The sequence below is a fragment of the Rana temporaria genome, chromosome 1, assembly GCF_905171775.1.
Source record: "Rana temporaria chromosome 1, aRanTem1.1, whole genome shotgun sequence".
Taxonomy (NCBI): Eukaryota; Metazoa; Chordata; class Amphibia; order Anura; family Ranidae; genus Rana; species Rana temporaria.
This window is the reverse complement of record NC_053489.1, coordinates 590,758,077-590,773,831: the sequence shown is the minus strand read 5'-3', so window position 1 is coordinate 590,773,831 and position 15,755 is coordinate 590,758,077. Positions and strand designations below refer to the sequence as shown.

The 15,755-nt window shown below is 41.5% G+C and overlaps 1 protein-coding gene across 7 annotated transcripts in view; it reads left to right on the top strand.

Moving 5' to 3' along the window:
- TBC1D1 (TBC1 domain family member 1) overlaps positions 1–15,755 on the top strand; it is a 294,417-nt gene that overhangs the window by 191,670 nt on the left and 86,992 nt on the right. For 4 of the 7 annotated variants that reach the window (XM_040335136.1, XM_040335137.1, XM_040335141.1 and 1 more), the window contains 3 exons: positions 1,527–1,685; positions 3,443–3,562; positions 7,739–7,878. In XM_040335136.1, the coding sequence (XP_040191070.1) occupies positions 1,527–1,685; positions 3,443–3,562; positions 7,739–7,878 (419 nt within the window). The remainder of the gene's footprint in view (positions 1–1,526; positions 1,686–3,442; positions 3,563–7,738; positions 7,879–15,755) is intronic. The other 3 variants (XM_040335139.1, XM_040335138.1, XM_040335140.1) reach the window with 3 other exon arrangements.

Here is a 15,755-nt window from a genome sequence, read left to right as displayed (position 1 = left end):
CTGTTCTCGCCGGGTGAACCCAATTGCTCTGTGGGAGGGATTGCCCCATCAATACTGTTGATGGAGAAATTGAGCTATTTTGCAGGAAAGAAAATTGCTTCATCTATGGCCAGCTTTACAGTATATTTGGCCCAGACCTGTATTGGGTCAGTTCTGTTTGGGGAAGAGTTTGGCATTTTAATTTACAATTTATATATTGCTGGCTATTTCTGACCAAACTTTAAAAACTAGATTGCCGGAGTGCTCCGTGTAAATCTACAGAGAACAAAAGATTGTGTTTCTTCCCAACACTGCATCTTTCTGACAGTCGGCCTCCTTACCACTGCACCCCCCTACATTATCTAGAATGTTGCAAGCTTGGCATGCCTCCCTCCATTAAACAAAATGCCAGATTTCCTTCCCTCCCCCTTATAATTGACAGGTGAGGATCAAAACGCTACTAGTTGGTGAACTGAAACCCTAGTACTAAAACCGAAGAGTGCAAAACCTGGTGTAACTAATTAATCAGCTTCCAGGTTTTATTGTTCAAGCTTAAATTCATACAATTTGAACTGGGCACATATATCTGCAGTGTTATTATCTCTCCTCAGAGAGCTAAGTCCTGTAGCTCTCTCCTAACCCATTCCTCTGTAATCAGCCTGATAACTCCAGAAAAATTCTTGGACGACACAGATAAAAGCAGCCTGAAATTTTTGTGGGGAGGTTGCTATAAATAGATTAGTAGGGAGCTGGCCCTGTTACAAAACACATGTGAGAGGTGGAGTAGAGTGGTGAGGGGGTGTGTGCCTCTCCTCCAATCAGAAATTTTAGTTATCTTGGCTGTATGCCCAGACATCACACTCTGTGTTAAACAGGAAGAGAACATTTCCTAACACGATCTGAACACTCTAAACGGTATATACACGTGATAACAGCAGATATACATGTAAAACCTATGTAGGGAGATTTGGTTCATCCCTGTGTATCATCTGTGGCTGTTAACTTCACTGGGTGTATGGGGGGGTTTACATCCACTTTATTTAAAAAACTGAAGTTAGAAGCCGTTTCTCTACCATGCATGACTGCACCAGATTCTGAGTGCACCAGGTTTAGTAAATCTACCCCTAGGTTCACCTTGAACCCGGCCTGTTGGCATCTACCACTTGTGGCTTTAGCCTAGCTCCTGCGATCACCACCTGCAGGCTATGGTAATGGTGAGAACCAGAAAATATTGTAGAAGAACAAGCTATGCCCAAGAGTTTAGGTCGCTCTTCTCTGCCGTACACCAGTGCCATGTAAGCAGTACTGTATACTAATCCCTGTATAATACATAATGCCTTTTTATTTTAGTTGGGTGGGAAAGGAGGGTCTGTTCCTAGAGGATGTGTGTGAATGTTGGATGGGTGCATAAAATTCTGTCCATGCAAACAAATGCGTCTTCTTTTACGAAGACTTCCATCTGTTCACCTGCGGTGTAATTCCTACCTCTGCTGAAATGTGTCTTCTCCCCCCTCCCCTCTCTGGTTGGCTGGAATGCTGGTGTCTAGTTCCAGCACAGACCCAGGCGTGCCTGAGAGCAGTACAGCACCGTGTGAGCAAGCTGCTGTGCCTTCTCCTCCTACCACTGCAACCTCGTCCCCCCTAATCCTCAGGAAGCTGAGGCACAGCTCTGGTGGCGAGCCCTTGGCAGCGGGCACACAGAAGAGGTGAGCAGAGATGCGTGTTCATCTGATTTGTTCTGCATGCAACGAGTCTTTTTCCATGTGAAATCTCTGCATGTATGCTTGGTTTGTACAGGTATTGGAGGTGTATTTAACTATCACATGGTAGAAACTGATCATGATTGATGGCTTGAAATTATTTAGGTTTGGTGTGAAATTTGTGTAAAACTTTGGGAAACCGCTTGAAGTGCATGCAAATGTGGTTTGTGGTGCGTTCACTCTCTGTTTTTGGTATGTTAACAACCTGTAATTATTTTGGGATGGTCTATTATATTAACAGTAGCACAGCTGGTGGTCAGTCTTTGTCACTTTTATCTTTTTTTGAGTAAGGGCTTATCCAAGATCAGAAGAGACACAAAATTAGGAATACACCTAAAATCCTTGTTTGTTTATATACGAAAATAAATAAAACATTTCATGAGCAAATGATGGGCAGGAAGATTAGTGTGTTGGGTTTATACAGTGTGTGTGTGTGTGTGTGTGTGTGTGTGTGTGTGTGTGTGTGTGTGTGTGTGTGTGTGTGTGTGTGTGTGTGTGGTTTGTGTTAATTTTATTAAAAAAAAAAAAACAATTATTGTTTGAATAATTCTTGCAGTGTTGCTGAAACAATATATTTTCTTACTGACCAAATCTATTATTAAAATGTGGCAAATCCTCCCAAAAATACTGTATTGGGAAAGGACATTGCGATCCTGTATGCGCCTCTTTATTTTACATCCCAGATTTACCCAGATTATCATTTCAAAATTAAAACACTTTTTTGACATTTTTTTCTTCCCATTTAGTGGATGCTCCAATTCTTATTTTGTTCTAGGCTCACTTCATGTAGGCTACGAGTTCTTCGAATGACAACAGCTAACAGACAAATCAAGTATTTTAAATGCTTACTGGCAGTGTTTTTCCTTCCTTCCTGCTCTTTCTCCTTGAAATCTGCCTCTAACCTTGCTAGAATATTTGACTACATCAGTAGAGTAAGGCTGGCCATAGACTGTGCAAATATCTTTCCTGCAACCACAGGTTGCAGGAAAGAAATTTGCACGATTCACCCATCAACACAGACAATGCTGATAGAGGAATCCCTCTTGCCAAGACATTCCTGCCAGGAAAAAAAACGTTATAGCAGCCGCTAGAAATAATCAAAAGCAAGTCCAGCAGGCTGGTTGTACACAATTCGATCGATCAATCAACTTGGTACATTTAGCCTGCCCATACATGGTTTGAATCTCAATGGCTAAACTGGTATGAGAGTCAAACTGTCTATGGCTGGCTTTAATTGGCTAGCACAGCCCTTTGACTTGTTGCCTGTTGCAGCCTTATCTTCTGGGAGTGTCTAATTACTCTGTGCTGACCCCAGATCCTTCACTACTCCCTTTGCCTTATTACATAACCTTTAATGTAGCAGGTGAGAGAGGAAAACTATAGCGTGTCCCTTAAATGACATCCCTGAGTCTGCTGGGGATGCTGACCTCACATCCAAGATGTTGGCTTCCAACAACACCCTTTCACATATAATCTTATAGTAAGTTTGTTGAATGATAAGGTGACAGGGTCTCTTTAAAGCAGTTTTGTAATGATAATGGGAAGTAATAGACAGGCAGCCTCTGCTAACATGGGGAGAATGCTGATTGGGGTCCGGTACAATGGGGCTGTGGGTGGGTTGGATTTTACAACTGGTCATATCTGATCCTTTTTTCATTTCTATTTCTTTTCTTGCTTTTCCTTCATCTGAACTATGCTCTCAGCCTTTTCTACCGTTCTTCCTCTCTACGCAAGAAACTTCAGTCTTCCTCCTCTGTGCCAAATTTCCTAAAGTTTCTGGCTCCTGTAGCAGAAAATAGCACCTCTGACTTTGAGAAAAAACGGTAGGTCTCTATGCTGTCTGTCTATACCAAGGAAAAAGGGGAAATACTGTTTGTTGGTGTCTGTACATGAGTGGGCTACAAAGGGTTGCACTCCTCACTTTATAACTGGAGTTTAGGTATACATTTTGATGCATATTTTCATTGGTCGAGCTTGTACCTTATACCTGACCGATCCCTGAAAATCACTGTAGTAGTTGCTGATTTCGGAAAATTCTAGTTGTCTTGCTATTTCTGGTTTAAAGTGATTTTAAAGGTTCTGTGTTTAACCACTTCCTTACTGGGCACATATACCCCTTCCTGACCAGGTGAAATTTCAGCTTGTGGCACTGCGTCACTTTAACTGACAATTGCGCGGTCATGCGACATGGCTCCCAAACAAAATTGACGTCCTTTTTTCCCCACAAATAGAGCTTTCTTTTGGTGGTATTTGATCACCTCTGCGGTTTTTATTTTTTGCGCTATAAACAAAAATAGAGCGACAATTTTTGAAAAACAAAACAAAAAAAAAACACCTTTTTACTTGTTGCTGTAATAAATAGCCCAATTTAAAAAAAAAAAAAAAAAAATTCTCAGTCTAGGAGATACGTATTCTTCTACATATTTTTGGTAAAAAAAATAAAATTAAAAAAATCGCAAGAAGCGCCTGGTTTGCGCAAAAGTTATTGCGCTTACAAAATAAGGGACAGAATTATTATTATTTTTTTTTACTACTAATGGCGGCGATCAGCATTTTTTTCGTGACTGCGACATTATGGCGGACACTTTTGACACATTTTTGGCGCCATTCACATTTATACAGCGAGCAGTGCTATAAATATGCACTAATTACTGTATAAATGTGACTGGCATTGAAGGGGTTAACACTAGGGGGTGAGGAAGGGGTTAAATGTGTACCCTGAATTGTGTTCTAACTGTGTGTGGAGGGGGGGTGACGGGGGGGAGGTGACCGATCTGTGTCCCTATGTACAAGGGACACAGCATCGGTCTCCTCTCTCCCCTGACAGGACGTGGATCTCTGTGTTTACACACAGAGCTCCACGTCTTGTCCCTGTAGCCGCCGATCCCGAGTGCCTGGCGGACATCACGGCTGCTAGGCACTCGCATCGGCATCCCAGCGATGCGGCGCGCAACCGCTGAATGCGCGCGCAGGCCGTAAAAACATGGCCAGTTGGAGAATTAGAACCACCCTGCGGCCGTATAAAGTCGTACGGCCGTCGGGTAGTGGTTAAACATAAAATACATGACATGTCATATTTACCTGCTCTTTGCAGTGGTTTTTCACAAAGCAGCCCTGATTCCCCTCCTCTTGGGTCCCCCAATGATGCTCCAGGCCCCTCCCTCCTGCCTAGTGCTGGCTCAGGAGCGCGCAGGCTCACTCCTGAGCTGCTGCTCCACATGTCCATTTCCACATGCCCCTGCTCTCCTCATTGGCTCACTGGCTGTGATTGACAGTAGCCAATAGCTACTGCTGCTGTCTCCTCCAATGAGGAGGGAGAGACTCGGGAGAGCCGAGGCTCTCGTGCACCACGCTGGATTGAGATGGGGCTTAGGTAAGTTTTAGAGGGTCTTGGGGACACTGCTGTTTAAAATAAGTTTTTTTTTAAACCTCGTGCATAGAATGCCTAAAGGTATAAAACCCTAAACATTTATAACCACTTTAATTACACTGTCATCAACCTAGAACAAGTATTGTGTTGCTGTAAGGAAATTTGAGTTCCTCATCTGTTTTATTTTGTGTTGCTTATTCAAAATCTACAGTAGCTATAGTTGGCACAACAGCCATCCAACTGCTTTGTAAAGGAGGTGGTCACTCTTTCATGACAAGTTTACTTTGATTTCCAGATTTAATTTGCTGATAAAGTCTGCTATTGTGGTTTTCCAAAATAAATATTTAGATTTTTTTTCCATTAATATATTTTCTTTATGTTCAGATGTCAGGACATGTACAGTGGGTTTGTAATACTTTTTTATTATTATTGCAAGGTCCTAGTCCCCCCCCCCCCCCCCAATAATGACCAATGCATACTTTGAAGTATTTTCGCCAGAAGAAAAGTTATGTCTTTCTCCTTTTAAGGCCCAGTTCACACTTGGTGCAGGACCCGTTTGTTTTTTTTTTTTTTGGTCCGCACTGGAATCGGATCGCATGGGTGTGCACACTTTTGCGATCCGATGCCTGCACAATTTTGACAGTTTGCACTGCAATCTGTGGACAAATCTGGGGGTGTCGTTAACTTTACATTGACACCCCCAGTGGTTCACAGATCTCGTGTGAACCATTGTGCAATTCAGGTGCATTGCTGGAACCCGCACTGGATTTGCAGGGTTCTTGCATCGCACAAGTGTGACCCAACACTTAAGAAACTAAACTCAAAAATGCAAGATTTTTCAGTTTATTAGTCCTCAGATGTAATGGCTGAATTTATTTTCATTTTTTTCCCCAAGCTAAGAACATTTTCAGCAAATACAGAAAATACCTGTTGATCTTGCCAGGAAGGCAGTGTCCTTGTCCCTTCCTGTGAGCTGCACCTCCTCCTTTCTTCCTAGATATCTTATGTAAACTTCCAGTTGCCCTGTCCTCCATGTAAATGATTTAGTAAATCAACCCCATAGAGTAGAAATACCCTTCTATCATAGTTGCAGAATGCAAGTGGATTGGTAAGTGATGAGAATAATCTCTATTGATCAAGGATAATTGTTGGCACAATAAGAGCCTGTGCCAATGAAATTTCTTTTGTATTAGAAAAAACTTTCACTCTATAGAAGCCTTTGGGGATGCAAAAGCAGCATGAAGCAGCTTTAGTACGGTAATCAAATGCAGGTTAGATGGAACTGTGAATAATCTCAGAAGCATCTCGGACAGATCTGAAATGCATGTGAAGCACGTTGCATTTGCTCATCATCATACGACTTGCGGCTGTTTGAAGATCATCTCGCCTTGTAAATGGTGGACCTGAAAAAAATAGGATTTTTCCACAGTCCTAATGCAAGTCATTGATCTAAACCTCATGACTGATGCCACCCAGTAGTGATGGAATCGTCCATATACTCCTGACCCTATATTTGCCATTTTGTTTGGTATTATAATAGGTGCCATAATAACTTATTTAACAAGTAAAACAAATTTAATAAGAGAAATCAAAATTAACATTTATTGCTTATCGGTTGCCTGGGTATAGTGCTGATCTATGACGTTTTCTAGTTTTTCTGTAATTACATTTCATGATATAAATTTGCTACCTTAATGTATTTGCAATGTGGGCCCAGAGATATTTTTTTTTTCAATCTTTATTAAAAATTTTTACAGTTATACAACATACCAACATTATATCAAAACAGTTCTTGTGCTGTTAGCCAAGGTCCCCACAGCTTAACCAATATATCTGGTGTACCCCTCTTCCGATAAACCTGTTGTTCCATTAGTATTGTATCATTTACCTGAGAACACCAGTCCTCAAATCATGGTATACTGGGGGACATACATGTTCTGGCAATTCGCTTGCGAGCTATAAACAGTAATCTACCAATTGGTATTAAAGTTTCCCTTGGGAGTAACTCTTTATTAAAATAACCCAGTAAACAGGTCTTTGTGTTGAATTCAGTATAGGTACTATAGGCTCCATTAAGACCCCTTTCACACTGGAGGCGGTTTTCAGGCGCTTTAGCGCTAAAAATACCTCCTGTAAAGCGCCTGAAAAAAGCCTCAACTGCAAACCCAGTGTGAAGGCCCGAGTGCTTTCACACTTGGGGTGCTGCACTGGCAGGGCCTCAAAAAATAGTCCTGCCAGCAACTTATTTTCAGCGCTGAATACACCGCTCTTAAAGCACCTCTGCCCATTGAAATCAATGGGTACGGCTGGCTTTGCGGGCGCTTTTAACCCTTTTCCGTTCGCTAGCGGGGGTTAAAAGTGTCCCGCTAGCGGGCGAAAAAATAACGGTAAAGCGCCGCTATAAATGTGTCGCTTTACCGCCAACGCCCTGGTGCTTTCAGTGTGAAAGCACTCCAATTGTGGTCACCACCTCTCGCCAGGAGCCCAGAGATGTTTAAAAGAATCTTGCCGTATTCAGTAGGACAGTATAAAGAGCATTGCGACTGCAAGTGTCAGGGATCATCAGGGAGTACTACTCATAAAACTGCACACATAAGTGATCATTGATACATTCTTGTCTTTGTTTTAGTGACTTTGACTGCACATCTATCAATAGCGACGTGGAAGCTAGAAGCCCTGTAAGAACGCGGCGACATTCTTGGAGGCAGCAGATTTTCCTACGCGTTGCCACACCTCAGAAGGGATGTGATTCTCCAAACAGATTTGATGGTAAGAATTTTAATTTGTGTGTAAAAGCAAATGTGTATGTATAAAAATGATGCCTTCAGTTCACTGTATGTGAGCAGTCCATGCAATTACAATGTTTAGTATAATGCACCATTTTATTTTATTTTTTTTATGAACCTTATAAATAAAATGACTGTTGTTAGTTCTGTCCCCTTCCACCTTTGCAGGACAGCCTAGTCTGTGTGTACAGAGGAGACAATATAAATAAAACTATGTGAAATAAGAGAAAAAATTAATATACTGAATCGGAAGGGACAGTTCAGATACAACAAAGCAGTGAAACATTATATGTTTTTCAATTAAGAAAAAATGACCAATCTAATTATAATATGAATACACGAGTATACATAAACTTGCATTAAATGCTCAAAAAGAAATCAAGAAGACTCAAAGTGTGCATAGAGTCCGTGATGTGATGTGATGTCAGTGTGCATAGAGTCCGCCATAAACAGTTTGAATCTCGGCCGGTCCCTGCTGAACCAGCCGAGATTCGAATCATGTATGGGCAGGCAAAGTTGATTGATCAATCAACTTGGCTACAAACCAGCCTGTCGGATTTTACATGCTATTATAGCTAGTGGCTATTATAGCCCTTCTAGCCGTAGTAACGGTGTTCTCCCAGTGTGGGCGGCTGAATAACACACACACAACACCACACAATTGAATGTGTTGATGGAGGGAATCAAACGATTTTCAAACACGGGTTACAGGAAAGAAAATTGCTCATTCTGTGGCTGGCATAAGAGTGTATCGCCTTAGATGAATAATCCAAATCTACTAGCTCTGCCTATTTTGATATTCTGCAGTCAAGATTTTAAATGTAATAGGACAAATACAAATCGCATAGTTGTGGCTGTGAATAATAAGAAAAAGCTGTTCATAATGACAAGTGGGGTCCTTAAGATATGCACTTGCATGAGTGGATCCCTAAGATCGGTGACTTTTTTAACTTTTCGTTATGACTGTTGTTATTTGAGGTACCAAACTCCTTGTAAATCTCAACACTTTGTTGGAATAAAAAGTTGCAATTTAACGATTTTAGTTTTCCACTTGCTGGTATTTCTTCTGTCTTTAGGTGTACAAGAGCTGTAGGGCTTGGGGGAGCTCTTTGTCTTAACCTACAGAGGGCAAGATCAAATAGAGAGTTTAATATTTATTGGAATTTCCTTTTAGAACTACACTTTTGCAAAAAATAACCATATGCATGTTGTGATCATAATTCATTATATAAAATATTTACTTTTTACACCGAGTTCTTTACAATCCTTTCCACCTTTACATACCAATTAAGGTGTCCAGCAAATGCAACATTGACAGCAGTTGAGATACAATGCCAAGGATGCTTACAATAATCTTGGGTTTAATTCTCTGCTTTCCAACCTGCAGTCTCTTTTGTATTTGCTGTGTGGCCTTCAGATCCCAGCAGCCAGTAGGTATTGTTGTTTTTGCCTTGATACTTACTAAGGCTTTATCAGTACATGATCTGAAATTACTGTATATAAAAATCACAAAATCACACCTCCCCCCCCCCCCTTCCAGGATTTTTTTAAATGGTTCTTGCTGTGAGAATATTAAAGGAGTTGTAAACATTTGTGTTTTTTCACCTTCATGCATCCTATGCAATCCTATCCTATGAAAAAACTCCTTGCAGTGTCCGGCCCCCCGCCCACCCGTTTTACTTACCTGAGCCCCGAATTTCCATGGGCGCGATCCTGCATCGCTCTCTCCACAGCTTCTTGGCTCTTGATTGGATAGATTGATAGCAGCGCAGCCACTGGCTCCCAGTGCTGTCAATCAAATCCAATGATGCAGGGGTCGGGGCTGAGTCATACACTCGGCTGCTATGGACGCTGAGTGTATGACACAGGCGCGCGCCCGCAAGGTAGCCCTCCTCGGGAGAACGCTTCCCAGAGGGGCTTATCTAATGCGGGGAGGAGCCGCCACGGGACCCCAGAACACGAGGATCGGGGCCACTCTGTGCAAAACGAACTGCACAGTGGAGGTATGTAAAAAATAAAAAAACTGAACCTTTAGTGTCACTTTAATAGAAAAATATGTGAACTTTTGTTTTTCTTAAATTGTAAGCAGTAGTGTGTAACAAGTCCCCTGTGTCTGAACACCTCCAGCAGCACATCTCTAGTCTCCAGCCACTGCAGTAATATGCAATCTCCAACCATTTCTTGTAGAATGTCCATATAACAATATTACTTTGTTTTCAGAGCGTGCACTTGAGACCCAGTTGTAAAATTAGGTTGACAGTCACTGGTTTAAATTTTCTGTATATAGATACTGCAATTGCTTAAAGTGAATTTTTTTTAGGGATATACCCAATTAATCTTGATACTCCCCCCCCCCCCCCCCCAACACCTATAATAACCAACCTGCCTAAGAAAGATACTGTATTTTCTGGCGTATAAGACTACCTTTTACACTTAAAAAAAAATGTCCAAAAAGCAGGGGTCGTCTTATACGCCGGGTCAGCTGCTCGGATGCCTGCTGGATATGCAGTAATACTGTATGTAGCTTCAGCTACATACAGTATATACCGCTTAGCCAATCCCGGTGAGCGATGTATTCAAATGAATACAGAGCCTGCTCGCATTGGAGTAACAACCACTGCCAATCCGAGCAGGCTACATACAGTAACCTACTCGGATTGTCTTTGAGAGTCAGAGAGGCGTGGGATGATGATGTTGCAGCCTCTGCCAATCCAAGCAGGCTTTGTATTCATTAATATAATACATCGCTTGCCGTGATTGGCTCGAGCAAGAAGGGAGAAGAATATGGCTCCAGAAATATGAAGCGTTGGAAGCTTCGGAAGGGGGGGTTGTCTTATACAGTGAGTACAGGCAAAAAATCCTAAAAATAATGTAAAATTAGGGGGTCGTCTTGTACGCCCGGTCGCCTTATACACCGGCAAATACGGTATTTATACTTGCCTTAGTTGCTTATTTGAGGCCACTCTGGTCCAGTAAATTGATTCAGCACTCTTGACAGCCAGCGCCGTTGCAGGTGAGAGAAGGGAGCGCCAACAACAGATGGGCCATACGAGCTTATGAGTGATGTCCCTGCTCCAAGGCATTACCAGCCATTGTTGAGCCCCCTCTCTCCTCTTCCTGCAGTGGCCATTGCCTGAGACAGGGAAGATCATGTGACCAGACTGATGCGGAATGGAAATGGGTCTTGCACGTTCAGTATGTATTAGGAGGGGGTGAGGAGTATTTTTTTTAGATTAGTGAGGTATATTCAGAATTCCACTTTACACTCCCTACGCGTATGTGAGAGAGTTAACATAAAACAAAAAAAAAGTGCTGAACATCATGTATTAAAAGCAAAGATTATTATCATAGAATTGTGATGGTGGGCCAGTGAGGCATGCTGGTAACCTGTGTTTTGCTCTATTTCTTCATTGCTGTATTTGGTGTGATGTTTGTCAGTGGGAACGTTAGTGATCTGGTTTTTCTTCAAGTGGAATATTTCTGTCAAGTCTGCACTACTTTAGTAACAGAATTTTTTGCTGATGAGGAGTAGATATTTAATCTTTAGGATGATCTAGTGCTTCAGGCTATAAAATATTTTAATGATTCACCAGTCTATAAAAAAAAAATACGTCCTACAGCACTGGAGTTATTTCTTTAGTTGGCTGCAAATTCTCATGCGTTTCATTTTGTGTTTAAAGTTGTCTGAATTAAACCTAAAATACAAGATATTGGAATTTTTACCGATGCCCCTTTTTAAAATTTTTAGGCACTTGAGATATCGGATATAGAACCATTTTACTATGAAGCCAAGTTCTACTTCTTATAGAGAAGGTTTATTAGAAGTGGCTGCAGGACTGTCAGTGCAGGGACCCAATGTACCTCCTCCATCACTGGACAACTTTTATGCCGCGTACACACGATCGGAATTTCCGACAAGAAAAGTTTGCTGTGAGCTTTTGGTCGGAAATTCCGTATGCCCCATCGTACTTTTTCTGTCAATTTCCGGCAGCAAAAATTTGAGAGCTTGTTCTCAAATTTTCCGACGGGAAAAGTTCTTGTCGGAAATTCCGATCGTCTGTATGCAATTCCGACGCACAAAAAAACACGCATGCTCGGAATCATTGAACTTCATTTTTCTCGGCTCGTCGTAGTATTGTATGCCACTGCATTCTTGACGGTCGGAATTTTGTGTGACCGTGTGTATACAACACGAGTTTGAGCCAAAATTCCGCCGGAAAAAATCCCATTACCCTTGTGGGGGTTTAATTAACGCTAGAATTCTCCTCACTGTTTTCTTGGAGCAGCTTTAGAATCATTTCAGACAAGTGACTCTTGCTGGTATAATACAATTTCCTACAGTCCTCCCAGATGTATTCCAACAGCTGCCTTTACTTGAGGTCTAAGGGCTTTGTTTTGGGTGTGAATGGTGGCGATGGTGTGAATGAGCCTTTATCTTCAAAACTGAGGAGGTTTATTTTTTCCCATTTTACATGTATCTGGAAATATTATCTGCAGTCTTTTTTGTATTTTAAGGGGGAAACGTTGGATTACCAATCCATATTGATGCAAAACATATGTATATATTATATCTCCGTGTGTGTGTGTGTGTGTGATTTGTACCCTTGGTAGTGCCCAGAAACAATCGTGCATATTTTCTTTTTTATCCCATCTAAAGAAAACTAACGGACACTGATACTAATTAAAAATAATTATATCTTGTATATCATATAATTGTATATGTATATTAAATTTAATCCTACCGAAGATGCATACCTTTTTGACCCTGACTCTAACCCTGACACTGACCCAAACAAAAACCTCAATCCAGATATTTTATCCATCTATCTATAGCTATTTACAGTGGTAAAAATAATTATTTGATCCTGTGACGGAATGACCCGGGACAAACAGAGACTTTGCAAGGATGAGGGGTACTCCTGTACCGGCGTCACCAAGGAGTCTTATGTCTAGGGTCACCTTATGTCCAATAGGGCCATAGGGTGACTGAGAAATTATATCCTAAATTACAGGACAGGGGACATCACTGATAGTTCATATTGCAGGATCTTGAGATATTGCAAGTTGTTGGTTAATTGTGACCCAACCAGTCAATAGTGACTCATTTCTATGATTAGCCCTGGCTAGTGACATGCTAATTGAGTCAGGCTCCTGGAAGACCTTTCATTGTGTGATAACACTGCTTTAAGCCTATTGATGCTCAGAGGTGTGAATACCTTTCTGTCAAGCTGTATGCGAAGACAGAACGTCTGTCTAGGGATGTGGAGAAGAGATCCTTGTGTGATGGTGTTTTGTTTGAGTTCTGCTAATGAAGGAATGTGCAGTGATTAGGTTATGATAATTATAGCCCGGCACCGAGATGTCTAGAATGTTTAGCAATTAGCCATCTGAAGGTGTATTGAAGCCCCCCAGGGTGTGGGTGGAGAATTTGATTGTTCATGTGCCTTGAAAACTGTATAAAAGCTGAGAGTGAACCATAAAAGTTGTCTTATTTTTGGAACAAGTACAGAGCTGCGTGTCTCGTCTTGATTCTGGGGAAATGGGATGGATCGGGTCCTGTTGGTTGGAGTGTCGATAAGCTGTCTTGGATGTGATGGAAGGTCGTAAACTGTGGTGACCGTTACAGATCCCCCTGCCATTTTTGTAAGCTTGCTCACTTAGAAAGATATGATGGGTCTTTAATTGTTATCATTTATTTTAAATGATAGACAGAATATCAACCAAACATTCAGAAAAAACAAATTTTATAAATTGGGTTACAGTTCAGTGCGTAAAATAAGTATTTGATCCCCCAAGCAAAACATGACTTGGTACTTGGTGGAGAAATCCTTGTTGGCAAGCACAGAGGTAAGACATTTCTTGTAGTTGGTTACCAGGTTTTCAAACATCTCAGGAGAGATTTTGGTCCACTCTTTACAGATATTCTCTAAATCTTTAAGGTTTATTGGATGTCGTTTTTCACCAAATTTTCAGCTCCCTCCATAGATTTTCTATAGGATTAAGGTCTGGACACAGAGTAGGTCACTCCATGACCTTAGTGTGCTTCTTCTTGAGCCACTCCTTTTGTTGGCTTGGCGGTATGTTTTGGGTCATTTCCATGCTGGAAGACCCATTCATGATCCATTTTTAGTGTTCTAGCTGAGGGGAAGAAAGTTCTCATCCAAGATTTTGCAATACATTGCCCAGTCTATTGACCCCTCAATGCGGCAAAGTCAAGCTGTATCTTTAGCAAAGAAACGGCCCCAAAACATGTTTTCACCTCCGTACTTGACTGTAGGGATGGTGTTCTTGGGTTCATAGTCAGCATTTTTCTTTCTCCAAACACGGCGAGTGCAGTTAATGCCCATGAGTTCAATTGTAGTCTCATCTGACCACAACACTTTCTCCCAATCCTTCTTTGAATCATTTAGATGTTCATTGGCAAGCTTCAGATGGGCCTGTACATGTGGAGGGGGACCTTTGCGGACTCTGCAGGATTTCAATGCATGGCAGCGTATTGTGTTACCAATGGTTTGTTTGGTGACTGTGGTCCCAACTGCCTTGAGATCATTTACAAGCTTCTCCAGTGTAGTTCTGGGCTGATCCCTCACTTTTCTCATGATCATCCTTGCCCCATGAGGCGAAATCTTGCATGGAGCATCAGACCAAGGGCGATTTGATATTTTGTATTTCCTCCATTTGCAAATAATCGCTCCAACAGTTGTCTCCTTCTTACCAAGCTTCTTGCTGCCCATTCCAGCCTTGTGCAGGTCTATAATCTTGTCTACAATCTTGTCCCTGACGTCCTTTGACAGCTCTTTGGTCTTGCCCATGAGGGTGAGGTTTGAATGGAAGAGATTCTGTGGACGTGTGACTTATACGCATAACAAGTTGTCGTTAAGAGCATATTCTTAAATTGACAGGACTAATCTGTGTACCACATGAGCACGTACTGTAGCCAGTCTGTGGGAGCCACAATTATTAATGGTTGGTAGGGGATCAAATACTTATTTTTCCTGCTAAACAGCTGCTCCATTTATAACATTTGTATCGTGTTTTTTTCTGGATTTTTCGTTGATCATCTGTCTCTATCAATTAAAGGACACCTATGATACATATCACATGTGTATATATACTTCTGGATATTTTATAGATGGGCAACTCCTATCCTCATATTTTTAGTGGTTCCAAATTAATAACTACTGAAGTAGGGAACAGACACAAAGATATACGCCACATCTGTCCAAATAACTGTTCTCATTGTGACACAATTGAAGGTTTTTATACAGATTATTATGCAAGTATCCCATTAATATTACAATTGAACTTTTATAACAAGGGGCGTAACATAGGCAGGCTAATTCGAATCAGGACTCGAAAGAATTTCAATGTATTGAAAACATTATTAGTACCGTGTACAAAATGAGTGCAGTGTGCAATACGTACAAAATGGAATATAATTTTATATACAGAATTTCCCCTTTTTCTTTACACATTTGTATAACGTTTTGTCTGGATTTTTGGTTGATAGTCTGTCTCCATCATTTAAACATTTCACACCCGCCATGTAGCAGAACGACAGCTGGAAAGTGGTTTCATTACCCTAACTGGGCACCATATGACGTCCATCAGGTTTAACCGTGCCCGCGGGGGCACGTATTGCGGCGATCGTTTGTGTGGTGTGTCAGTCAGTCTTTGATCTAGGTAAAGCGCCTCGGATGTAGGCTCTTTACCATGTGATCAGCTGTGTCCAATCGCATCTGATCACTGTGTAAACAGGAAGAGCCGTTTATCGGCTTTTCTTCCACTCTACTGACAGACGCGAGTAGATGAGAGCTGATCGGCTGCTCTCCTAATAGGGAAGGGGGCCTGCTCTCATTA